At 33.2% G+C, this 27,910-nt stretch overlaps 3 protein-coding genes across 4 annotated transcripts; 1 reads left to right on the forward strand and 2 right to left on the reverse strand.

The window, feature by feature from the left end:
• Window positions 1-3,320: 3,320 nt before the first annotated feature.
• On the reverse strand, window positions 3,321-12,596 carry LOC142605514 (pseudouridine-5'-phosphate glycosidase). 2 transcript variants are annotated; one of them, XM_075776910.1, is made up of 13 exons: window positions 12,195-12,596; window positions 11,871-11,982; window positions 11,197-11,307; window positions 10,166-10,248; window positions 8,847-8,906; window positions 8,658-8,718; window positions 6,536-6,642; window positions 6,348-6,425; window positions 4,665-4,710; window positions 4,430-4,550; window positions 4,218-4,303; window positions 3,893-3,976; window positions 3,321-3,663 (listed from the first exon to the last, which is right to left on the reverse strand). In XM_075776910.1, exons 1-13 carry the CDS (start codon window positions 12,267-12,269, stop codon window positions 3,641-3,643), a joined length of 1,047 nt encoding a protein of 348 aa, XP_075633025.1. In that variant the 5' UTR covers window positions 12,270-12,596; the 3' UTR covers window positions 3,321-3,640. The 2 variants fall into 2 exon arrangements, with proteins under 2 accessions (XP_075633025.1, XP_075633024.1); XM_075776909.1 differs by having other exon boundaries at window positions 3,321-3,666.
• Window positions 12,597-17,009: 4,413 nt separating this feature from the next.
• On the forward strand, window positions 17,010-20,770 carry LOC142606758 (uncharacterized protein At5g02240). The gene is made up of 9 exons (XM_075778091.1): window positions 17,010-17,414; window positions 17,984-18,096; window positions 18,247-18,300; window positions 18,442-18,526; window positions 18,780-18,885; window positions 19,333-19,419; window positions 19,554-19,651; window positions 19,834-19,943; window positions 20,567-20,770. The coding sequence occupies exons 1-9, from the start codon at window positions 17,126-17,128 to the stop codon at window positions 20,630-20,632; spliced, it is 1,008 nt and encodes a 335-aa protein (XP_075634206.1). The 5' UTR covers window positions 17,010-17,125; the 3' UTR covers window positions 20,633-20,770.
• A 3,046-nt stretch (window positions 20,771-23,816) lies between these two features.
• Window positions 23,817-24,869, reverse strand: LOC142606324 (F-box protein At3g07870-like). The gene has a single exon (XM_075777691.1). The coding sequence runs from the start codon at window positions 24,867-24,869 to the stop codon at window positions 23,817-23,819; it is 1,053 nt and encodes a 350-aa protein (XP_075633806.1).
• Window positions 24,870-27,910: the final 3,041 nt, after the last annotated feature.

The raw sequence follows: 27,910 nt of genomic DNA on the forward strand, positions 1-27,910 counted from the left end.
CATGATCCTATCTAATCTTATACATGATCCTTTCTGACAAAAAAAAAAATTTGTATTTTTTAGTCTTGATCCTTATCACAAATTACGATGAGATATTTTGCACTACATAGATTGAAATCGTCACTTATGTCAGTTTTAACTTTTAAGTATTGGAAGACATAACCACATCGGCCTGTTTTCCTTTTCCTTTCTTTCTGGTCCATAAGGTCATTCATTGTCTCTTTGTATACTTTGAAGTTTGAAGGTCATTCATTGTCTTGAGATTAGAGTCATGGTGAGGCTTAATGCCATTGGGCTGATCTTCTTTCTTACTGTTGAACATAGTTGGATTGCAGCCCAATTTGAATCCCACCAATAATGATTGGGTTTAAATTTATTGTTTAAAATCCTATAATTAAGAATATCACCCATTATTATGTAATTTGAACTTCTTAGAATATACTGATTAGAATAAAATCAATATCAATGTATCTATTAGTAAATCTAATTGCAAAAACCTACCCCTAAAATTAATACTATTTAACCACGTAGTGTACATTTTAAAAAAGGCAAAATATCGCATTAGTTTTTTTTTTTTTTTGAGAAATAAATATTGCATTAAAGTATTTAATTTACCGCCACATCACCGGTCGGTTTGAACAACGAAGTTGTGTAATAGAATCCAAAAACACGTGGTTTCAATGTAATAAAAAAAATACCATTGCACTAAAAAATAAAATAAAAAAAGAGAGAAAAAACGAAATAGAGTGGCCCATAACTGTAAAGCGCAAAGATACATAAATTTTGCAAAATAAACTTATATTATACATGAGCATTGTACAGGACATCAGCTAATATTATGTAAAAGTAAAACTTTTATACATATCATATATGAAAGGATGATTAATCTCTGCAAGACATTATAGAAAACAATATGGTCTCATTATTCCTATATTAAGAGGGACAAGTTTTCTGTAAATAAATAAAGAAAAACTTTACAAGAACAAACACAGATATATCAGTTTATTTTTTTTAATTTATTGATAAACCAGATATATATATGTAATCAACAGATGTATATATATATATATATATATATGTAAGTATTTCAGCAAAAAGGAAGAAGATATGTATAAGTATTTTTTTGATGAATATGATATTTATAAGCATTGGAATGACATAGTGAGAGCACTACCATAAATATGACAAAACCAAAGTAGGTATATCCGTTTTGTCCTAACTTCAATGGAGGCATGTGGCCACCACAGTGACAAGACGTGTTCCCAGACAAGACCAAACACATTGAACTCAAATTTAAAAGAGAAATTATATTCCCACAAATTAGTGCACAACTTTGTGTACAATTTACCTATGTGACGAATTGTGATTAGTAGAGAGGTGATCCACCATCACATAGTCAAGTTGTGCACAAATTTATGGCACCAGATGAACTCAATTTAAAAATAATAATAACTATTATAAAAAATAATATAAATAAGACCTTGAATTCCACTCATATTATTAATAAGGTCTTAAGAAAATGAGAAGACCATTTCCTGTTATATTTAATCAAAAAATAAATTTAGAAAATGATTTTTTTTTTTTTTAATTTTTAAGTGTGAGGTGAGGTAACCAAGAATCATAAAGGGACAAATGGAGAATGTTAGAAGGAAGAATCCAAGCGTTGCTAGCTAGAGTTGCTGGAGGTATTTACGATAAAATGTTCCTTGATTTTTTTTGCTTTATTTGTAATATATTTAGATTGGGGGAAAAAAAAAAACAAACAAACAACAATAACCACCATCACCTTGTTCTCCCAGAGAATTAATTTGACGGTTTCGAAAAACTACTTATATGGGATCACATATATTGTGAGAGAAAAATCTCACGAAACCGTCTTATAAAATATTTTTCTTTCTTTTGAAGTGGCATGAATAAAATTTCCAATTTCAACAGGAACTTCAAAGTTGGAGCTTGTTCTTCCTGAGCCAGCTTACTATTACTAATAATGATAAAGTCATGTTAATAGAGGCCCTTAAGAAAATTGTTAATAAACTATTTTTGAAAAAAATTTATACCACTTTTACAGGAAATTGAAAATTTTGTCAAAAAAATTTTTTCTATTAAAAACCTTTTTAAAATTGTTCATTAACAAATGCTCTTAGGCCATTCATTAACTTTTCTCCTAGTAATAATCCTTAACTAAGAAGGATTTGAGTGCTGGAAAGAAAGCCTGAAAACATTCATGACAGGGACAAAAGTGATGAACTAGTGGTGCAAAATGTGTGAACCCAAGTTTTGGTTATGAGTTCCTAAATATTGAACTCTTAAACAGCCATGTGTTTAGGTAGATGAGAATACCATTCTTAGCAGTTATAGACAAAAAAAAAAGTAAAATGCTGAACCAGAAGCAAAATGATATCAAACAACATAAACTAGATATATTTCCTTCTTTTTTTCAGTTTCCTTGGAGGTGGGGAAATGAAATCCTAGTGGAAAAACAAGGACTTTCACGCCAAGAAGTGACATTACAAAGCCCTAGAATCATATTGGGATATCTATTGATAACACTTACCCAATAGATTCATTCATTGTTGCATTTGGACCAAAACTGAATAAAAAAATAAAAGTAAAAACTAAGGCCACCAACTGTCTAGTTGCTTTGTACCCATTAGCACAAGGTGATTGGATCACATTCGAATGTAGTAAGACTCTTATGCTAAAAACATCCACAAAAAATTATCCACTTTGTACCAAGATCACATTCTTTTAAAGGGATAGGCAATTGTGAGAGAGGGTCAAGAGGGCGTTGAGGTATTCAATATCATAGTGAGCATTTATTTCTCTAATTTTGTCATTTCAACATGAGAAAAAAAGATAAGGCCTTTTTAGAATATTTTCAGTCACTAAAATATTTCAAGATCTTCATAATGACAGATTCTTGAGTGATTTAGCTCACGAGAATTAGAATTATTAAAGTTGACTTTTATGTTATTATAATGTGTTCATGCCATATTTTAGACTACTATATTTAAAATATCATTTTTTGTTGTTTAAAATAATCTTATACATGATCATGAAATAACTAAAGATTGATAATTTGACCATTGTGTACCATTTTTTATTGGGAAAAAAAAATAAACCTTATAAGGATGTTTATTTTGGTGAATTAGAGGGGAGTAGGAGAGAATTGACACTTCTTATATAAAAAGGTGAATTAGAATTCTTTCATATCATGGGAACTGAGAGATTCAAGGGGATCGTAATTCTAAAAAAAATTGTTAAACAAAAAGGCAAATTTTTAAATATTCTCAAGAATTAACAATTTGCATCCTGAATAGAGAAAACACCTAGAGAAAGGTAGAATTTTATTTTATTTACATGAACATGAGATAACATAATAATACATATCATCTAGGATGACAACTGCAGGCTAGGTCATCTGCCTTCAAAAGTATAACTTCCCCTATATGGGGTCAAGATAACAATTCATACAGTACTTAATACACTTCATCAACTTATATGGCTAACTTAACCTTTTCAAATCACTTTTTCATTTGTCATGAATTATTGGATCGCCCGGTCATATCAGGGAAGAACAAATAAAACAAACTTGCCAAATTATTGGATCGCCCAGATTTTGATCAGAACAATTTGGGGCCTATGACACTGACTCCACATTGCCTACTGAAAATAAAACAAGAGTTTTTCATCAGGGAGAGAACAGGGCAGCTCAATCATTTCCAATATAGAAAGCCAATTAGAACAAGCATAGCCACACAAACACATCTTGGAAACTCAAAGGAGCTCATATTTCCCTTGAATTAATCAGGAAGCGTTTTCATGTAATTATTATCTCTTTGTTGGGTCAACATCAATTAATTATTATCACAACTCAGCAAATTGATCATACCTTTATTACAAGATTTCCTGAGCTGAGCAAGGGCTACAGCTATTCTTGTACCAACAAGAGCATTATTCTTCACAAGTGCCATGTCTAAGGGTTGGTTAAGAAAATTAAGCTAACAAAAAGGGTTAACTCGGGGTAACTGCTAGTGAAGATGGAAATGAATTGGGAAAAAGAAATTGTAATGCAAATACATTTTTACACTCATATGCTCAAGCAAAGAATTCCAGTTAACCTTTAATAAATTTAAGCATAAATTATGAATTAGAATATGAAAATGTGAAATTACTAATATAAGAAAAATTGTGCTAGAACAAAAGAAAAAGGATACTTGCAGCAAGTGAGGCTCCTCCAGTTAGTTCATTCACTTTGGAAAGCAGGAAAGGAGTTTCAGCATTTCCAGTTATGTTCTTATCCCTGAGGATGCAACTCCTACATAAATTAGTGGTGTGTGTGTGTGTGTGTGTGTGTGTGTATAGATATAAACTAGACAAGATAAAATAGCAGTTATAACATTTGGGTGACAGGAAAAGCACATTTTACCTAGCCTCCTTAAGTGCTTTCTGTATAGCAGATTCAATTATGCTTCCAGAAGCTGAGTGTTCTTTGGGAATTGGAACTGCAAATAGAACTCCTGTATTAAGCTTCAGTTTCGTGTTTGCATCTGTAAAAAACAATAATAAAAAAACGGAAACAGAAATGATTAAAAAAAATTTTGAAGGTAAATGAAGAAAAAGACAAAAAATAAATAAATAAAAAAGTTGAGTTTGTCAATTGCCTATAAGCCGAGCACAGTCTTCTGGGCTATCTACACGACAAGGCACCTAGATTTTGTCACAATTGACCAACAGAACATCAATACATAAAATTATACCTTAAAATTATCTTAGACTGATACAGTTGCACAAAAGTTCTGTACAAGAAGTCTAAAATCAGCATTTTAGAGAACATCAATATAACCATTTTCCTTCTTGTAGGTGTCATATTTATCAATACATCTCTTCAATTTTCAACCACAATAAATAAAAAATAAAAGTTTTTTAAACAAAAACAAAAGGAGATCTTCTGAAGTTTATGAAACATGCAACCACTTAAAGAATTGAAAGAATTTAAAAGAGATTATACAATTTTTTTTTTTGCTTAAGAGAATAATTATACTTGATTCACATGTGAGAAATTACCTAATTATACTTAATTTAGACCCCAAATTTTAAATTTACAGCTTAATCACTTCTAAGCTAATCTAACAATTAACACCGAATTTAAGTTATTAACCAATTACAATGTGCATGGACATCAAATTAAGCACAGATAAACATGTAAAACATAGATAATGAGCAACCCAGAGAAAATTAAAGACACAATACCATAAGATAACACTGGATGTGTTATCAAAGAGGAAAATCCAAGAATTGGGCAGAAAAACCTCTCCATGGCACCACCGCCAAAACGATCCACTAGAATGAATAGTTGCAGTACATGATACACATAAAACCCTCCAAGCCTAGTACTATGTATGTACTCAAGCCCTCTAAGCTGTTGCTAACAACCAACTTCACTGAGTCATTTCTTCAATCTAGCTACTAGATTCGCAAGTTGAGCTGCCAACTGCAAGCAACCAAGTCTCCTTTGATTTATGGAATTACTCTAGGGCTCCAAACAACACTTACAATGCTCAGCAGATAATAGGTGTGAAGGATTTAATCTCCTCTCATAGGATTTGGCAATTTGAGAGGGAGACGGTAGAGAGAATGAGAAGGTTTTAGCTCTAGGGATTTTGGTCTCTATATAGCTCTTCAATATGGGTATTCAAGCTACAAATTTCGTTGAAGTGAGGGTTATATAGATGGGCAAAGGGCTAGAACAGCAGAGAAATTTGTAACTAATTTCTCTCAGGTTCTGGCATTTTTGCTTGACACTTTGTAAAGTGTCGGACAAATTTGCTCTTCCAACAGATTTTCATAAACTGATTTCACCAGACAGGTTTGGCTGAGCCTCCAATTTTTGTCCAACCGATATTCTTCGGTATGCACTTTGAACTTCAGCTTGAACCCTCTTGAACCCAATACAAAATACACCTCATTTCAAGTATTGAAATACAAATCGATTGATAAAAAAGTACATGGAAAATTGCCATGGAATTAGCCAATAATCTAAAGATCCTAACAACATGGAGAGGCAAGGGATGTATATAAATGTATCCCTTTGCTACTACATATCAAAGAGGTTGAGCTGTTTATGTGCTAGAAGGCCCAGAACACAACACCGCAAGAATGGGTCCAATGTCAAATTCTAACGGCCATAAAGAAATTCTGGAAATTATAGTTCAGAGTTGAGACAACAATGACCTGGGCAAATTTTGTGGACTTAAAAGTTTTTAAATCAAAACATTTTGCTTGTTGAATAAAGATCAATGTAACTCTAAGAAACATTGCACTGAAATAGAGTACAACAGCAATACCTTGCAGCCACTTGTTTCCGTAAAAAAAGCTGGAAACTCATTGGTTTTGTAGGCAGCAACGCAAACTCCCTGTGTTTCCTGTAATGACAGAGATAAATGTAAGATTTTTTTTTTTTTCTTTAGACAATAATTTATAAGTCATAATCTGAATCTCTGTTACTCATAATGATACTGGATATAAAAAATACCAAATATTCTAGGGTCCTGGGAATATCTAATATTGATTTGACTCCAGCAGAGACAACTGCTACTGGGGTCCTTCCAAGCTCAGTAAGATCAGATGATATGTCCATCGCTGCAAAGGAAAAATTATGAATATGCATCCCCCCATCAATATTAATTCACAGATTATTAAATTCCAATCAATCAATAAAGAACTTGAATTTTTTGGAACAACTAGCTCATTCTTGAAAATTCATTTAGCAACTTGTATAATTGGTATGTAAGTTTATTAATTTGTATAATTAATAGGTACTAGAAATATCATTACCATGACTCAGTAATAAAACGCCATCTCACAATCCATTGTTGGAGGAGATGTGGCTATTCACATCTTTCCATCATAGGTCTATTCTCTTATGTTTGTTGGGGAGAAAAGTTCATTCTCTTTTATTTTATTTTTTGCAAATACAAAGTGCAAAATAAAAATGAAATCTACCTCTAGAGAATAAATGGTAAGATAAACTGGTAACTGCATTTTTTTTTTTTTATAAATAACGTAAGAATATTATTAATAATAATAAAGAAGTTGCCAAGCCGAGTACCTTGGGGATGTACTATGGGTGCAAAAATCAAGAAACAAAAGAACAACGGTCAAGAAAAATAGAAAAGGAAGAACAAGAAAAATGAGAAAAAACCACAATCCATTCAAAGAGAGTGTGTAAGAAAAAAGACTTAATCTCCAGCAAAGAGCGTACGCAGCCCTCAAAGCTTCTAGCATTCCTTTCTCGCCAAATGCACCAAATCAGGCAGTGAGGTACTAATTTCCAAACATCAATGTAACGATGTCGCGCAAACTTTCCTTGCCAAGCCTCAAACACCTCAAGAACAGTACGAGGCATAACCCACTAAATACCAAACAAGCAGAAAACCAAATACCACAACTCCCAAGCTATGGTGCAATGAAGTAGAAGATGATCCACCGACTCCCCACACCTCTTACACATAAAACACCAGTCAAGCATAATCACTCGTCTTTTACGAAGGTTGTCTGTTGTTAAGATCTTACCTAAGGAAGCAGATCAAGAAAAGAAGGCTACCCTTGGAGGAGCCTTCGATTGCCATATCATTTTCCATGGAAAGGAAACAAGATTATGAGGGTAGAAGGAACTGTAATAACCTCTAACCTCAAATCCTGTATTCTTTGCAGGCTTCCAACAAACCTTATTTAGGCCAAACCCTTTCGTTGACGAGGAGTAGACTAGCCCCATAAACCGATCAAAGGCTTCTTCTTCCCAATCTTGTGAAGGATGACGAAATTGCACATTCCAGTGATACCTCCCAGCAGACCAACCCATAACTTCAGCCACTGAGGAGTCCTTAGACCTACTAAGACAATAAAGCTCCGGAAAGGCCTCTTGGAGAGTACAATCCCCACACCACACCCCCCACATCATAAACAAGGAGTTTAGAGAAGTTCAACCAACCACTTCTAATATATCTCCACAAGCTGACCCCATAAGGACTTGTCACCTTCTTCGTACACCAACCACCCCAAATATTTCCATATTTTGCCTCTATAACCCTCCTCCATAAAGCATCAGTCTCAGTGCCATACCTCCACAACCATTTACTTAGTAAGGCAGAATTAAAATTACCCAACTGTCTTATACCCAACCCCCCATCCTGCAAAGGCCTACAAACCTTGGCCCAATTAACTAAATGAATTTTAGGTTCACCACCAATCCCATCCCACAAAAAATCTCTCTATAATTTCTCCATACGCTTAGCCACCTTACCCGGTAAAGGAAGAAGGGAAAGAAAGTATGTAAGTAAGGACGATAGTGAGCTTTTAATACCATTATAAACATGCCTGTTCTTTTCCTATTCCATACTCCAAATCAGACCATCAAATGGACATAAACTCAACAACATAAAGATTGGATGACTTAGTTGTTGATTAAACAAAACCCTAAACATAAATGGGTTTGGTTCAATGAAGCTTCAGGAAAAAACAAGCAAGACCATCCATAAAAGATGGCCCCGAGATTCCAAAAGACCAAAACAGCATATACGGAGTCTTACACAAAGGAGGTGTCTATGCACACCACCTTATTTCTAACATCATGATATTCATAGAGGTAAACTTACTGTGCTCGCCATGTCTATGTACTCCTCCAATCCCCCCAGTGACGAATACAGGGATACCAACCTGATGAGTTGTACATTAAAATATTATCAGAACCTACATTAAGGACACCAGAACTGTAAAGATGTCCATAGTACACCTGTATAAGCAAAACCAGAAGGCAGTGCAAAAAATAAAAATAGAGTAGTCACCATAGAAGCGAAGAACATTGAAGCAGAGACAGTAGTTGCACCATTCCCTCTGGAAGCCACCTAAAAAGAGAACAAATAGCATGTAAAAATCAGCAGAAAAAATAAATGAAAATACCAAAAAAGAAAAATCATAATGACAAATAAGAAATTACTTATGTCAAAGTTATACTATATTACTAATTTATACAATATAAGTAACACAAAAATCCTCTGAAAATATTTCATTACAGAAACTTTCCCAGATGGCCCATATGTCAAAAAAGCAGCTATTTTCCTTGTCAGCCTTTCAAACATCTTGCCTCTGTGTCAGACATTTATAGTCATTGTTGAAGCTTCTCACTACAAAAGCAGATACTGATACCATTTTCATCTGTTATATAGGCCAACAGGTTCCCCAAACAATATGTCCAAACCTCATGGTTCTAACAACTAAATAAATTAACAAAGGCATGTAAGTTCCCAGCCAAGAGCTTTGTAACTCAGTGGCATAGTTTGCTCTCCTTCATTAGGAGAACCAGGGTTCAAATCCCCCTCTCCTATTCTGGTAACCATCGAAAAAACAGTGTATGTTCCCCAAAGTATTCAAATTTAATCTGAATATCTAATTGGCAGCAGTCAACATGCCCTAAAGGAGGCTTGCTTATAGTAAAGGTTATCAAATTTGTCTATTTGCCTTTTGAAATTAGAATTTGCAACTCTAAAAAGTGTTTTCCAACTACTTTCTTCTTTTTCCTACCTTTTCTAATTAACAGCAATTGTAGGCAAATTAATAAAGGATGGTCTCCCCCTGCCCAATTTATCCCCTCTCATGGGTTCAACCTTCAAGATGGGGGGGGGGGAGGAGATAAAGGCCGGTGCATATCTGCAACTACTAAGGGACAGAAATGATGGATTTCTTGATATGATATATCCACAATTTATGATGAAGGGTTCTGTTGATTTGATTTCAGTGAACACAGAACTTCTAGAATTGGATAGTCATCACAGAGCTTGTTTATGATTGAAGAAGTTTAGATCTACGTATAAATTATTTATTTATTTTTGGACAAACATCTACTTCTAAATTATTTTTTCTGTAAAAATATAATTTTTGAATCATGGATAGTGTTACTCTAGCATCATCATTGTATAAAGGATCTCATTCTAAAAGGATTCTCAGATCTGCTTAAATTAAGATGTGAAAATAGAAAATGGGTGGCAGACTGGTAGTGACAAACTCTGAATTTAAGTAGATCCTACATGAACTCAGTGCAATTATCAAAAGAAAGAGCTTTCTAATGAATAACAATCATAAGCTTAAATGATCAAGAGCTACTCACAACAAGCGCAATGTCCCTCCGAGCTGTCTTCTGAACTCTTTTTCCCAAAATGGCGAGCCTCTCCAATTCTTCCATACTCAATCCTATGCAGAGATATATTTTACATTATAGAATGAAGTAAATTATAGTGTATTCTACACCCTAGACAAGATAACCAACTTTTCTATAATTGCAGGTTACAGCCGAGGTGAGGAAAGGATTCTAATACCCCCCCCCCCCCACAAAAAAAAATAAATAATAAATAAATAAATAAGTGGACACAGAGATGGACACACGACCTTGAAAACCTCAACAAGTGTTCTACTAATATTTGGGCTAGCTCCTTCATAGCAAGGCCCAATCAATTATGGACAAGAAAGCAACAAAGTTGACCAGACCAGTTTCCCACTGAGTAGATAAAGCAAAGGAAATATCATCTTTATTTCATGAACTTTAGCTATTCTATTTACTGCTCTTTTCCCAGAACATGTTGAATTTAAAAAGCTGAGCCCTTGACAAAGCTGATGTATGGAACACTAACTCTACTCCACCTATAAAACTAGATGCAGACTTCAACCATTAAACTGATACAGTGAATTTCTTCTTTGATATAATAATGATCTTTATTTGGTCAACCACTATCTTTGTACATTGCAATAGGTTTCCCTGTAACAATGTTTTTACCATCTATGCTCTGTTCTATATATGTAGAACGAGTTTAAGTGAATGGTATCACAAATTTACAAAGACATGCTGTTAAGCAAAAGGTATCTGTGACAGTGACAGTGACAGTGACAGACCCCACTTAGAAAGTATGTCAAACTCACCATAGTCGGATAGTGGAGATCCATCTAATTTTCATAAAATATTCCAGAATTTCTCAGAACTTAGATTACTGAATAAAGAAAGCTGTTTAAATTTGTGTGCTACAATAACTAGATCAAGCTATTAGTCTATTACACTTGATTTACTAGAAAGGGCCTCTTAGACAGTCAATTCTCTGAGTGTACGTATGTGCATATTTAGTACAAGAACAAGTTTAATGTAAACACCTACACATGGTATGCCATCTAAAATTGCAATAGTAGCAGGAACAGCACCGTTGGTCCTAACAATGGCCTCCACCTCCTTTGCAGTTTCCAAATTTAGAGGATATGGCATTCCTGAATATACATAAAGAATGCAAATCAGATTCCATTTTATATCTAATTATGCAGTGTTGTAAATGCACACAAACACATTATTTTTATTTCTAAAGAATCAAGAAAACCATTTTTAAAAGTTACATAAGTTCAGGACCAGAATCACTTGAAATGCTATGTAAGATCAGATAAGGTTCAATTTATATTATAATTCCAGCTTCATAGCATGCTTTCCAAGGATGCCAAGGGGAACCGCAAGTATCCAGTGAACTTTCTGAAACACTACACAAAACCTTCCCAAAGAAATACTACCATCAATAAAGTAAATTGTAAGACATTATAAAAACTTCACAGGCTTCATCACATAGTCTCTAACAAAATAATTAGACTCATAAAACCTGTAGTCCATACTTTCACATTACAACACACACATCAAAAAATTATACAAACCAAACTTAAAATCTTAAACTTTAACAAAAAGGGGTTTAGCAGTTTCAATCAAATTTCTCAAAAAAACCAAAAATTCATGATACACAAAGCATCAAACTAGCAAAAACACATAAAATTACAAGAACTGTTATTACCATGTGAAATAATGGTGGATTCAAGAGCAACCACCGCATCCCCACGTAACAAGGCTTCAGAAACCTCTGGAGAAATCTTTATTAAGTCTCCACAAAACCCATCACTGCCACCCTATAGAAAAGTAACCCCCCCCCCCCCCCACAAAGTCAAAGAACTGTAAAAGAGGCTCCTTTATTAAAAACCAAAGCAACCATGAAACGAAAACAACAATAGAATCAATGGGTAACAGTTAGTATATTAGTTAAACCATTTAGAGCATTTAGATTGAAACCCAGAAGTGAAAAATTGTGAAGCTTGAAAATTTGGATGCAAAAAGAAAAGACCTTGTTGTTATTTGCCTCTGTGGGATCGAAGTGTCTTTGGAGATTGGAGATTCGTGCGAGTGCAGAGGATGCCATTTCTGCTGACTCAAAATGAACTCAGGCTACTCAGCGATGTTAAGCCCAAAGGGTCTTTGCGTCGAGCGCCTTTTTTTTTTTTTTTTTTTTTTTTTAATACAGAAATTTTACTGTAGCCTAATTGTATAGGTTTGAACCTCCCTCTTGATAGTTGAACCCGATCCTTACCCATACCCTACAAGTACTTATACTTGTGGAGTGACCATCGCACTAAAAATATGTGATGATATTCAGAGTTTATTTAGTATTTGGTACTTCCTGTGTTTTTTATCTACCATTTGTTTTCGATCATAAAACTTTTCCAGAAAATGTTTTTTGGTGCGTGGATCGAAGACAGAAAACGACGCCCTGTTTGTTTTAGTATCAATTTTTTTGAAAAATTGGTCATTTTTTAATAAATATTTTTAAAAAAATTATCACATTTTTTAATATTTGGTAATGACTTTGAAAATGAGATTGAAAACATTTTTTAGTGTTCGGTATACTCAAATTTTTTGAAACACTTTTTTTATATAATTTAAAATATGTATAATATGTGTATTGTGTAAACTCAACTAATGTAATCAATATAAATAGTTAAAAACAAAAAAACAAAAAACTAAGTATGAATTTGGTTTTCAAATAAAATTTTGAGTCACGGTGGTATCATCTCTTATATTTGGGAAAATTCTTATTAAATTATTAAAATTCATTGATAGAATTTAGATTAGAGTATGAAATTAAAATTTTCAGAGTAAAAGGATATTAAAAGTCTTAAATATAGAAAAAGTGAGGGAGATGAGAATATTGTAAGTACATAATTGCGCCTGGACCCAAAAACACACATGGGCTCAGACTCAATGAGCCTTAAACAATGAAATTTGTAGAGTGTGGGCTCGCAATCTAGTTTAGTGATATTCGAAACTTGATGAACAGGCTAAAATATTACAGTATTTGCAAATAATAGACAAACGGGGCAAAATGTACCTCCTCGGACGTAAGCCGAGGACAACTTATATATTATTTCTCTTTCTTCTCTCAAAGGTTACAATTCTTAATATTTTTCTCACCCCCTCTTTTCTTTACTCTCTTCCCTCCTTAAATACTTCTTCTTCTGCCCTTTTCATCCACGTGTAAAGCAAATCACCCTATTAGATACTTGTCACATCCATCACCTTCTGGAAGTCTTCAAATGATAGCAAGAAGATTGACTTCTACTATTCAGGAGTCATTTCTCCATTAATGCGGCCAGGGAGGTAGGTGCAGGGTCTTTAATATGGAGGAGCAGCCTTTTTCTGAGATATTTCTCTCACACCGTTGCGTCCGGAGGGTGCTTGAATCCCCCTCTTAACCAACGGTTTTTCCAGAATTCTGTCTTGATCTTTTTGGCGAATCCCAGGGTCATCTTGGGTCTTTCCGAGGAGAGATTCATCCTCGGACTCTCGACTCATGGGCCGACCTGCAATTTTAGGTCATTTTAGTCCCTACAAGTATCTATAATTTTCAAAGATAATAGTGAAAGAGTTAACAACAAATTTGATAATTAGGTAAGTTTAAATTTGTTTCTCAAAAAAAAAAAAGTTAAGTTTAAATTTCAATTTAATTTCAATTTATTAAATAAAAAACTTGGAACATACTTGAAGATTCTAGTTTTTTTTTATTATCAGTCAATTAATAATTGAAATGAAAAATTATTTAAAAGGATAGAAAAAGAAAAATATAGTAATGGCCCTCCTACATAACCAGCACCACGCAACCCAACCGTTGTCTTGTCCCTCTGTTTCGGTTTGCTGCTCTCTTTCTTTGTTCAATAGCTTCCAAATTTCGTGGTTATAACATTCCCAAAACTCCTTCAACGACAGCCATGTTTTATATTCACTCTTCCATAGTTCTACCACCAACTTCTTATTCTATGTTTACTTCCTCTTCTTCTAAGTCCATTTCTAGCTCTAGAGGAGGGTCACCACCATTTTGGCTCCATTTCATTAGAATGAAAAAGTGAGAGGGTGGAAAATGAGAAAATTATAGAAAAATAGAATGATAAAAATAAAATTTAATTTTTCTTATTTGTGTTTAGTTGGGGGTAGAAAAGTAAATTGATGGAAAAAAATGAGTTTGTATAAATTTACTCATAAGCTTTTATTAAAAAATGATTTCCAATTAGAACAAAAAAGTGGCAAATAACCAACCAAAAAAAAACAAAATCACCAATTTTATTAAAAAATAAAAATCAAGCCCGGAAAAAAAAAAAAAAGTAAAAGAAAAAAAATTAACACCCTATTAATCAAGAAAATATTGCAAAAAAAAAAAAACGCTCAAGAAAATAAGCAACAAGAAAAATAAATAAATAAAAACTTAGCAGGTAAGAGGAGGAAGGTTAGTTCAGTCATTGACTGAAACTATTCATTTCTCTTCTAATTTCTTCTTAAATTGGGAAGATAGAATTTTTATTGGCCAAAGAAGAAAACACCAACACCTAAATCTTACCAATTTTCCATCATCTCTTCTCTCCTATCAAACGCCCATAAAAACCAAACAGACCCTTGCAATCAAGGAGGAACTCATCCAATCGCCAAGTTAAGAGCCATGATTCCACAATTGGTAGGAATGTACAGAATTGTGTATAATTTGTTGAAATTTAACACAATTTTTCAAAGAATAGACATCAATTTGTACATTCAATGAAGACATTTTTTTTTAAAGAGAATGTACATAATTCTGTATATTGAACGCACACATTTTTTTTTCATAGTATGTACAGAATTATGTATATTCAATGTATACATTTTTAAAAAATGTACAAAATTATATACATTTAACGTACTCATTTTTTCAAATAATGTATACAATTATGTAGATTTAACTTACTTATTATTTCAAAAGATATACTCAAATTTTATATATTCAAGATACAAGTTTTCATAGAATCTATCAAATTCTATATATTCAATATACACTTTTTTTTTTAAGAATGTACTCAATTTTGTACATTGAACGTTCACAATTTTTCATAGAATATAAAAATTATGTATATTAAACATACAAAATTTTTCAAAGAATATACCTAATTTTGTACATTTAAGATACAAAAATTTTCAAAGAACTAACACAAATCTATATATTCAACATACACAATTTTTCAATGAATGTACATAATTTTGTATATTCAACATATACACTTTTTTTAAAGAATGTTCACAATTCTATGCATTCAATGTATACAAATTTTAAAGAACACACATTTTTCAAAAAATGTGCAAAATTTTGTACATTCAACTTACACATTTTTCCAAAATAAATGTATTATGTACATTCAACGTACACAATTTTTAAAATAAATTATAAAATTCTTTATATTCAATATATACAAATTTTTATTCATTACAATCAATGTAGATATTTTCAAAAAATATATACAATTTTGTACATTTAATATACACATTTTTCAACAAAAAAAAAGTACAAATTCTATATATTTAAGTCTCAACCTACAAAATTTTAGATATTTTTTTAAAAATTGTGTATAAAATTCTTTGATAACAAATTTTTAAAACATGTATAAAATTTTGTATATTCAATGAATATATTTTTTTAAAGAACGTACGTAACAATGATAGTAAAAACTTGGAACATTATCAATCAAGTAATATAATTAATTATTAATTATTAAAATAATAATTTTTTTATTATTATTGTGGCGAGCAAAAAGCAAAAGATTAACTTTGTCTTAAATGATGATTTTACTATTTGCTATCACAATTAATTTCTTTAGATATGGGAAGTCAAGTCTGTTTTATGATATATAATACAAAGATTAAGAAGGCTTATGTCATGAGTTTCAGTTAGCTTAACTAGTAAAGTCTCTAATGGTTGTATAAGAGATCTGGGGTTCAATCCCTGCTTATACCAAAAACTAATTGGTGTCTTAGTCTGATGATAAAGAGCTATCATCGGGAGCGAACGCCATATGTTTAAAACTCTCTCTCAAATTAAAAAAAAAAGGCTTATGTCATAGAATTGAAAGAGAAATGGTATTTATTTCATTGATGTTCAGTTTGAAAGTTGATTAAGGAAAAACACAAGCGTTGGTCCTCGGGTCTATTCCGAGAAAAATGTTACAAAACAGATGAACTCTTTCTTTCTTTTTTTTTGTATTCTTATTTCTGCTTGTCCCCCTCCATCCAAATCTTTTTCTTGCTATATATATCAAGCTTCAATGCATCTGGATTTTATACTTGGAGGGCTGAGATCGCACCCCTAGAACTCTTGTCCCATCCGAAACATACCAGCAAGCTTTACACTAAAATCTTAGTTGTGTCATCACTGTTCATGGTCACTTCCTTAATAATGCGACTAGAGAAGTGGTTGTCTTGTATTCAATGTGGAGGGGATGACTTCTATACCCTTCTCTCTCCATCCCTCTCGTATTTCATGCCAAGTCAGTTTTCTTTCCTTTCTAGCGGTTTAGCCCTGTGCCCCTCATATAACTAGTGCTCGTCCCTCTAAGGTCCGAAATATGTCCTCGAAATCTTCATCAAATAAGTTATCCCAATCTCCCTTCAAATCGTGAGATCACCACCCTAGATCAAGTTTTGGATTTTACCTCCTCGAAACTGCCTGTTTACGTGTTTTTGGATCACCATCCCCACAATTATATAATTATATAAATATATTTATATTTATATTGATATCAAAAATAAATAAATAAAAGGAAAAGAAAAGAGGGAAAGGAAGACAGTCGTGGCCCTCATGGGGTCATTTTGGTAATCCCGATAAAACATAACCAGCAGCACCCACCACACAGCCCAACCGTTGTCTTGGGTCTTGTGACTCTTGTTCCTCTGTTTCAGTTTGTTTCTCTATCTCTTTCTCTGTTCATGGCTTCCAGACTCTTATTCACTCCAATTCCCGATTTCTCAATCCCAGTTGAAACACTCCCAAAACCTCACCAACGATTCCCATGTTTAACATTCACTCTTGCACCTCCAACTTCTTATTCTTCTAAGTCCATTTCTAGCTCTAGAAGAGGGTCGCCACCACAACCACTTAATGCTGTCAAAGAGGAACTCATCCAATCCCAGAGTTCAGAGCCAGCCCATGATTCCAAAACCTCTCCTCCTTCTTCTTCTAAGCTTATTCTCGTCGCTGGTGGCTCCGGTGGTGTTGGTAAGCTATTTTTTTTCTCTCTTTTTCTCTGCTGCTTATGATGTAACATCTACATGTTTATGAACTTGTGTACTTAGTGCATGTATGTGAGTGACTGAGTGTTCATACTGTATGAACACTCAATCTTTGCCTCTTTGTATTCAATCTGATTGGTTTTAGTGTGTGTGCGTTTATGCTGGTAGTTTATATTGCAATGGAATACAGTTATTGTGATTGTGGAAATGCTAGGGGTTGTTAATAAATAAGAAGAAAGATTAAATTTTGAAAGCTTATCTAGTATAAATTTGACTCCTTGAAGTCCTCTTGATTTAATGAATAACCAATGATCTCTATTCGAATCTTATAATAATAACTATAAACTGGTGAAAAGGAAGGGGAGAGAGAGAGAGAGAGCAGTGGCTAGTAGTACCGTGTCCATATCTCAGTGATTATTGAGTAATAATTCTTGTTATTGGTTCGGGATCTGAGTAACTCATAAGGCTTTCACCAAGAATATCAGTTTGAAAACATAACCTTTTGTTAACTTGTTTGGGAATTTTGCAAGTTTAGTACTTTTCTCTACTTTTCAGGGCAGTTGGTAGTGGCATCATTGCTAAACAGGAATATCAAGTCACGACTTTTAGTACGAGATCCTGAGAAAGCAATATCCTTGTTTGGTAAACAAGATGAGGAAACATTGCAGGTAGCAATATTCTGACTGAATTATGCATAAACTTTTCTCCATGAATAATAAATGTGCTCAAATTTTCTTCATTCTTTGTGCATTATTTTACTGTGTTATCTTACCTCCGGATGTCAGACTTTGTAGTCATAGAGCTTTTCAACTTGATAGGTGATTAAAGGGGATACTCGGAACCCAGAGGATTTAGATCCATCTATATTTGAGGTTTCTCCTTTGCTCTATTCAATTCTATATTATATTATTCGATTATATCTATCTTAATGAATGAAAAAAAATTTCTTGACCATTAAGAATGTTGGGTGATTATCTAAAATATGATTTTTATTCTTAAAACCTTGTATTCAGGGAGTAACACATGTGATTTGCTGCACGGGAACAACAGCCTTTCCTTCGAAACGATGGGATGGGGATAACACACCAGAAAGAGTAGGTCAGTATTGTGTTTTTCATCAATTAAAAATTTAGCATTTCGAGTAAACAAGACTGTGCAAGTAAAAATATGGAGAACAATCTGCAACGTGTTTTATGTACTACTGCCTGTGAATTGAAGAGCAGCCCCACATACTGGATAAAATTCATTATTCTTGTACCTTCAAATTTCTGTTTATGCATACACAAACACCAGACCATGTACACATGTATGTATGCTTTCAGTGCTTTTGACTATAAGTTATTAATTGAAGATTGGGAGGGTGTGAGAAATCTTGTATCTGCACTGCCTTCGTCACTGAAGAGAATTGTTCTTGTTTCATCAATCGGAGTAACAAAGTTCAGTGAACTACCGTGGAGGTAAGACTACTTCTTAAATGAATGGATAATTAGAAAATAAGCAATTATAAGGAAATTTCTATCCACTGATATAAATATATATGTGTGAGTGTTTGGACCCTACATGTTAATATGATTCCTGATACTCAATTCAAATGATTTTAAAATAGACATTCCCATTAAAAGGTTTCTCTAGGATTCTATAGGAATTTACATATCCTGTACACTATGTACACTTTCTTTAGTGATTCTTTCAGGCTTTGTGTTAGAAATAGGTGTAGTAAATTCATGTTTTGCAGAAGTTGTGCATATTTGTCAGTGGTATAAAATTGGGGATCTTTATATTCTCTTCTTGTTGTGGCTACAGCTTTCTCAACGTGTTTGGTGTGTTAAGTTTTGATTAGAGATTCATTCCATAATATTACTAGTACTTTGGGCTAATATAATCACTTTGTATTATTTCTATAGCATTATGAACCTCTTTGGTGTCCTCAAATTTAAAAGGATGGGAGAAGATTTTCTTCGCAATTCTGGTCTTCCATTTACCATAATCAGGTATATGGTATAATTACTGCCCTTTTTTTTGTTAACTTGATGCTGAGAAAGGAATGCTTAGCAACTAGAGAGAGAGTGAGAGAGAACTTGCAGTCATATTTTAATTTGGTTTTTGTAATTTTTTCTTATACCAGACCTGGTAGATTGACTGATGGACCTTACACATCATATGATCTAAATACTTTGCTCAAAGCTACAGCTGGGCAAAGATGTGCAGTTCTTATAGGTCAAGGTATGGCATAAATAATTTGTTTCTCAGACGAGTTGCAACGTACATCACCATGTCAAATAAATTACAGATCCATAGCTACTAATCAAATAACAGATCATCTAATCTATACGTGAATTGCGAAAACCTCTTCTTTTTCCTTTTATTCATGTCTTTTGTCTGATGGATTTGTATATTGGTGTCAGGAGATAAACTTGTTGGAGAAGCTAGCAGAATTGTAGTTGCAGAAGCTTGTATACAGGCACTGGACATTGAATTCACTGAAGGCAAAGCTTATGAAATCAACTCAGTTGAGGTAATCTTCAAGTAATGATTATGGTAAATGTGGAGCATATGGACATAGAATGCAAATGTTATCATTCCACTTGCTTCCAGAATGTTTTTGACTTGCATTACAAATTGAAAATCTTTTATTGGTTTTTTGTTGTTAAACAACAGGCTGAATATGTACTAACAGCAATATGGACTTTGAAACATCAGAGAAGCACATTTTAAAGGCTAAAGACAATTTTGACACGAGTTTTTTATTAATTATAATATTTGGTCGATGATGAACAACATGCACTTATTTTCTGACATTCAACATTCATGAATTATTTTATCTAAGCAAATGCATCATCTTCTTGATCTTCCATATTGGGTTTTGACCAGGTATGTGAATCTATGATAAGAAAGAAACCTATATGACCACATCATGTATATTTGTAACTTGTAATATTCGATGTTTCTTTCAAATACTTGTGAGATCCAATATTGTGTGGTACAGATTTCTTAGTCCTTGTTAATCAGAGTCTTTGCATTTTCATTCAGTATTCAATTGGACTTAATCTGTGTCAACTGTTTGGATGACTTTCAGTTAACTTTACCATATTCTACTATGCTTATGAAATTACTTGCCAAACTGAAATTTATGTGCAGGGGGAAGGACCAGGAAGTGATCCGCAGAAGTGGCAAGAGCTATTTAAAGCTGCCCAAGCCCAATAATTGAACTCCTACATTCAATTTGGTTCGTCATCTATGTGTACCATTATAGATATTGTTTGAAATTGAGAAATGTGTGATGTAAGTAATTATATTATGTAATATAGTTTTTTTATGTAAGTAATATAGTTAATTATGGCAGATATTGCATCTTCCTTTTCTTTTTCCCTTCTCTCCCCCACAGTTCAAGTCATGATTGCAGCCTTCCCAAGTTTACATTTTTTTTTTTTTGGCTTTTGCTTGGTAACTAAGGTATTGACATGCTTTATAACTTAGGTATACCAAGTCCCAACACATAAGCTAGGAGTCCTAAATTCCCTCTATATTACAAATAATGCACCTTTTGGGGTTTGAGCCCTATTGCCATGAAGGAACACAGAACGTGCCATTGAGCCTATATATCCTTAACCACACAGATGTCCTCAGCACAATTCACAAGCAACATCCCTTCTAAGGTTAAAATTATGATTACTTCCATAAAGGGAGACAGAACATGCTATTGGATCTGCAGGCCATTGTCTATACAGATGCTTAAATCTAATATGTTATAGCATTCTCACACAAATATAGCTTTCTTTTTATAAATTTTAATGACATATTTTATGTAATTGCCTAATCCTTTGACAAAACACACTCTACTTGTAATTGGATAGATCTAGGATGGGTTTAGTACTTCAAAAAACATGTTGTTTAAGCCAAGTATTAAAGCCATGAAGATTGGACCAAGAAACAAGTAAAGAAAAGCTATTCATTAAAGTTGGACAGATTCTTGACAGTTGTCGACAGATAATATCTATCAAGGATTAATGAATCTCGACAGATATATCTATTGAGGTCTCGACAGATAGCTCAACAGTTGTATCTATCGAGAATTATGAAATTCAAATTTCCAGATCTAATTTTTGGCCCATGCAGACATGTATGTGTAGGGTTTCTTTTCTCACAACCCTAGACATATATGAGACTTATTTTAAAGGCCGTCACATAAGAGAATACAAGGAGAACATATGCAAAAAGTAACTGAGTGCTTATTCTATCTAAAAGGAGCTACTTCGTCTTTACGTCTTAGGATTTTATAACTAAGCGCTTCTTGATTTTCATTGTTGATGAAGTGAAGAACTTTGCAGCCAACAATCTTCTTCAAGTTGGTGAGTTAGTCACGTACTGGGAGTCGTGCATCATTGGTTAGTTACTTACTGGGATCCGTGCAAAAGGGTGGCGTTCGTATATTGAAGAATTCAAAGGTTTTAAAGCGGTGAAAGGTTTCTGCTGTGAGTTCATCTACAGGATTGTAGAGTCTAGGAACAAAGGTTTTGTACAAGATCTGAAACTTATCTATACTATAGTGAATTGCTTTTCGGGAAGGTTTCCACCCAGATTTTTTACTGTGAAACTAGTTTGTTTCATTGATTTTCCTGGGTCATTATATCTTGTCTTATTTAATTTTTCACTGTGCATGATATTGATGTTAGTTTGTTTTAACAAGGTTTATTCATAATCAATCTAATTAACAACTTGGGTTTAAAACTTGTTAATTCTATCAACCAGGGTCTTAATTTCCGAACAATAAATAGGTGATCTGATCTTTTGCATGGTTGGGTCAAGTAGTTTGAGGGCTTAAGCTTTTGAAAGTTTGTGAATTTGTGATCATTGCCTGTAAATGCTCTCTGTTATGGGGGAAAAGGTCATAACAGGTAGTATGCTACCAAAGAAAGTTATGATCTAATTTCTTAGAAAGATTCTGGCTGAAAATTTAGAAAAATTGGCCATTTCTGGACCCAGTTAGTGTTGGTCCATGTACATGCTCACATTACGTACCTCATCTTCTCTTGAAATAAAATTATTAGTCGGCTGCTCGTGCAAATGTGCCACCAGAAAATTTGTCCAAGACCTTGTCATTGTCTATTTTTGCTCTCATTGTGACATCATGTGTCATGTATTTTTAAATAACAATAGTTATTGTGGTGACCAGTGATCATTTTTGTAATTGTAAATGTTTACTTTTTGGAAATTAATATACTCTTTGAGGCAGGGTGTACTAGGGCCCCTTCCCATCTATATTGACCGGGAAGAGGGGCGAGGCCCTCGCGAAAGCCCTGCCCGCCCTGACTGGTGGAAAAAAAACACTGGATTGCTTACTAGTATAAGAGAAAGCGAGCGTGGTTTCACATCCTTGCCTAATTACAGCATACAAACATATGCTTACTAAAATAGTATCATTTATATAATGTTGCCTTTAATTTCTTACAACTTGGTTGTGTGCATAGGTGCATTGTTGCCTTTGAAAAACATCATGATTATCTTGTTAATTACCGGAGGAGGAATGGGGGTGTTTCAGGGTCCATCCTCAACTGCAAAAGAGGTAGGTAGACATGATAGTTGGTATCATAGCTATGTCACAATCTAGCACTAAGCTCACCAACTATACCAGTGCTTCTATTTCCTTGAACAACATGTGAGGCAAAAATTTTACCCACCAAGGCCAGTTTAACAAAAGGGTTGTGATAATGGTAACAGTGAGGTTTGCATTGCAAGTCATATGCAGAATCTTTATCTGCAGCGCATGAGTAATGACTCGTATTATTTTTTATGTTGAAAGAAATAAATTTTCAGTTGTTATATGATCTGTTTTGGATTTTAGTGAGCTTAAGGAAAAGCCTAGCTAGCACCCAGAGCTAACCAACATGCATGGCATTTGTACCTCAAGCACATCAAAGACCTTATTAATTTAAAGATTTTGACACACATAGGAAGGTGGTTTGCTTCATATGTTCTTGCTAAATACGCATCCACTATTGAGTATATCAATATTTGCCAGTGTCATATTAGTTGTAAATGAAATAACTTAAGCTCAAACAGAACATATGCAAACTTGTAAATTTCCTTCAAGCTAATATATGCTACCTCACATACTTGTCACCAAATAATGTGAATAAATAACTCATAAATCCTTAACAATATAGATAAATGGAATAACAAAAGAAGATTTAATGATGGATTAGAACATTCAAAATAAAAGAACATTGAAAATAAATCAAATTGACCAAGGAATTGGTTACCAAACAAAGAAGCAAAATCCCAATCATCTGTGGACTAAGCATATGAAATCAAGTATCTTGCAATTTTATTCAATATAATGCTAATTAATTGATAAAAAAATTACTCTGGAAAGAAATAACAAACACTATTACTCTGTCTGAAATCTAGAAATTGATAGTAGGCTACCCATGTAATATAGGACTTCCACGTCATGACCTAAAATTTCAATGTACCTTTTTACACCAGTCTTTGGATTATAGGAAATAAAACTTTCACGGTACCTCAATAGTATTTCACCAAATTCCCATAACCCTATAACTTCAACCCAAAAATCATCTAGTATCCCAAGTGGGGGGTTTACATCAATCTTGTATTCTTTCACCCATTCTTTCTTTTCATATTCCTTCATTACCCATATCTCAATGTGGCTATCAAATGATCGATCAACCATAGCCAAGTTTCCTCCAAGATCAAGCAAATGACTTGAGCTATAATATTTGGGAGGAGAAATCGAGCCAAACTCCTCCTTCCCAACATCAAAAGAAACAATATACTCAACATAAGGGTTAACAAACCAATGAAGTGCCCCACATGCAAATATAGGTCTTCCAGCAAGAAGGCAGGGAGGACCTTTGCTAATAGGTCTCCATGAACTTGTACCAAGAGTGTAAACTTCAGCACCCAAATTGAATGATAGATTTCCATGACAACCTCCACGGATGAATTTGAAAACCCTAACAACCTTGTATGTGTTTGTTGAAGAATCAAAACCTAATCCATATTTTCTTTTGCCTGGTAGAAGAGAAGCTGTATGTGGTGGCAGTGCTATAACTTCTTGTCTAAGAGGATTAAACAAAACCAAAACTCTATCATCATAAATTTTTGTAAAGCAAAGCAAACCATTGCAACAACTCTCTAAGAAACATGCTTTTGACTTTGCAAACTTTGTAACTAAATTCATGTCAGCCTTCAAGAAGCCCCCAACAACTTCTGTAAACCTTAATGTATCTGGATTTTTAGTTTGATGATCAAGAATTAACATCTTGGGTTCTTCAACAGATCGAGTTAAGTGAATGTAAGCAAGAGATGGATCATCAATCATATTGCACCATAGTTGAGAGACACACTTGAATCGTAAAAGTGACTTGATGGGTAGTCGTGAAAAGATGTCAAAGAGGAGTTCTGAAGGGAAGTGCACCATGCTAGCTTGCTGGAATTTGATACCTAATAATTGAAGAACAAACTCCGCTAATCTAGATCTTCAGGAGAGAGAGAAAATTAAATATATGTAATACAAAACTATTAATTGAGCATCGGTCCAAGTAAATATATATATACACGTAACATACTACAAACAATATTCAGAATTGGAGAGTACCAGTATGACTCGGATTCGACTATAGAAATCACTAGAGAAGTCTAGTACAAATTAAGAGGTATCATTTATTCTATGTCCACTACTTATTATAAATATATATATATATATATTTATTTATTTATCATAGTTTTTGAACTTGACTAAGTATAAACTCCCGGTCACGACTCACTAGGTCACTCTTTATAATCAGTTGAATTGCAAGTCCAATTAATATTTTAATAAAAATAAAATATATATCTTACAAAGAGATTCTAAAAAGTTAATTAAAATTGATAGATCATTTTTTTAGAAGCTTTTTGAAAGGAAATTGATAGATCAATTTTAAACAATATAATGATATAACATGTATGTTCAATTATAAAGACAAAACTTATATATAGTATCTTAGATGTTGTTCCTTAGGTTTCCCTCTTAAAATTCTACCATACGACTATTTAACTAAAAAAATACATTTTCATCCATTAAAAAAAAAAAAACCAGATAGCAGAATCTTAGGAGAGAAACGTAAAGAACAACACCTAAGTATTATACATAAGTCTTGTTCTAATTATAATATTAGATTTGGTTTCAGTTCAGTGCATCCAGTGCACTTGACTCGGTCAAATAGTGACACGTGTCCAAAAGTGGATACGTGTCACCATCTCAACAAGTCTAGTGCCACTGGATACTAGATCCAAGCCTAACCTATAATATACACAATTAAAGATATAAGCATTTAATAACATATTTAATGTCATATAATTAATAATTATTGAACACTCTTGTACAAGTTTTTTTTTTTTTTTTGAGAAATAGTCTTTGTACCAGTTAAACATAAAGAGCACAACAATTTCTTTTTATATAAAATTTTTTATAATGATAAAATCCTTAAGTTAAACTATATGTATAGATTAGAGTCAATATTAAAAAAAAAAAAAAAAACCTAAATTATAAGTCATACAAGAATATCAAGTTTAATTTGTTAAGAAAATTATATCATATACTGTATAATAAAAGTTGTGCTTAGAAATTGTGGTTGCGCCAATTAACTACACCAAACTGCAATTTTTCATATTACCCTCCTAATTAATGAAAATAAGTTAAACCATCTACTTTTGCATCCTGAACTTTTTGGAACGCACGAAATATTGAGATTGTTTGAAATCGCTAACGCCGGTGCCTTGAACGAATTAGACTGAAATTGCTCCTGGGAACAAGAAGACAGTGTGATAGAACTTCTGGACTAGATCGGACCGAATTGACCAATGATTATATATAAGTTTTAATATTTTTATATTTAAAAAATAATAATAATTTCAAAAAAATATTTAATTAATTATAAATAAATAAAACTCTTTCATCTCACGTCTCTCTCGTTCTCGCTTCTCTCTCCCTCTCTCTTGATCTCTCGGAGGTTGGTGTGTCTAAGCTATTCGTTCATGGCAAAGAAACTCAAACCTCGCTTTCTAGAGGACAAAAAGGAATGGTGTAAAAAAAGTGTCATAGTTCCTTTTCTCACTGCCTCAACAGCTCAACCCTTTGTCTTTGCAAGACTTTGAATCTATATTATTCATTTATACTCTAATATGGGTAAATTTTACTTGAAGATACAAAATGGATTCAATTAAAAAGCTACTAATTTTTTCTAAAAGATACCCGAGGCAACTATTCACAGGTTATTTTAATTTTTTTTTTTATACAATTAAATTATTTTTCTGCCCATCTAGGAGACACTAAACCTCATTGATCAAGAGTGTGGTGGATTCAACTTAGAACCTTAATTTAGGTCAAGGTCCCAAATAAATGAGCTCACCACTAGGGCACCCTCTTGGAGATATTAAGGGGTAAATTTTTCAGTTCAAGAATCTTACTTTATATAAAACATATGTTGGAGCATTTTAATATTAAATAATTAAAATGAATAAATGTGATAAAAATAAATGTAAAGATGTGGGAGTGAATGTGGAAGATGAGGAGTTAGTGAAAATGTTTAATCCCACATTGAAAAGGAGAGAGACTATTTTGTTCTTTTTAATTGTGGTGATTAATGGGCTAACATAAATTGTCTCAAATATTGGGCCAGATACGTGCGCAAGGGGGAGGTGAAGGGTGGAGGTGTCAAATTTGAATCTCAATCATCTATGAATCTAGCATATGAAATAAAGTATATGTGGGACAGGGGATTTATAACACACAGCAAAATCTCAATCATCTATGAATCTAGCATATGAAATAAAGTATATTGTATTTAATTCAAAACGCACACAGCAAAATCTCAATCATCTATGAATCTAGCATATGAAATAAAGTATATTGTATTTAATTCAAAACAGTACATATTGACTGATAAAAAACATGACTCTGAAAAGACATAACAAAACTGAAAGAAAAACAAAAGCCTCAAAACATTACTTTGACTAGAAACCTAGAAATTGATAGTAGGCTATCCATGTAAAATAAGATATTTGTGTCCTAACCAAACATTGGAATTCAAATGTGCCTTAGCACACCAATCTTTAGGTTATAGGAAAGAAAATTTTCTGTGTCCCTCAATTATATTTCACGAAGCTCACATAGCCCTATATCTTCAACAAATGCATTTCGCATCCCAATTGGGGCTTTTAGATCCATTTTGTATTCTTTGACCCATTCTTTCTTTTCATATTCCTTCATTACCCATATGTCAATGTGCAAACTAGATGAACTATCAACCATAGCCAAGTTCCCTCCTATATCAAGCAAATGACCTCATTCCCAACATCAAAATAAACAATCTTCTCAATGTTGGAATTATTTTTAGGGCCTTTCCAATGAAGTACTCCACATGCAAATATAGGCTTTCCTTGGAAAAAGCAAGGAGGACTTTTGCATTCCACGAGCTTTTA

Source organism: Castanea sativa, chromosome 8, assembly GCF_040712315.1.
Source record: "Castanea sativa cultivar Marrone di Chiusa Pesio chromosome 8, ASM4071231v1".
In the NCBI taxonomy this organism is placed as follows: Eukaryota; Viridiplantae; Streptophyta; class Magnoliopsida; order Fagales; family Fagaceae; genus Castanea; species Castanea sativa.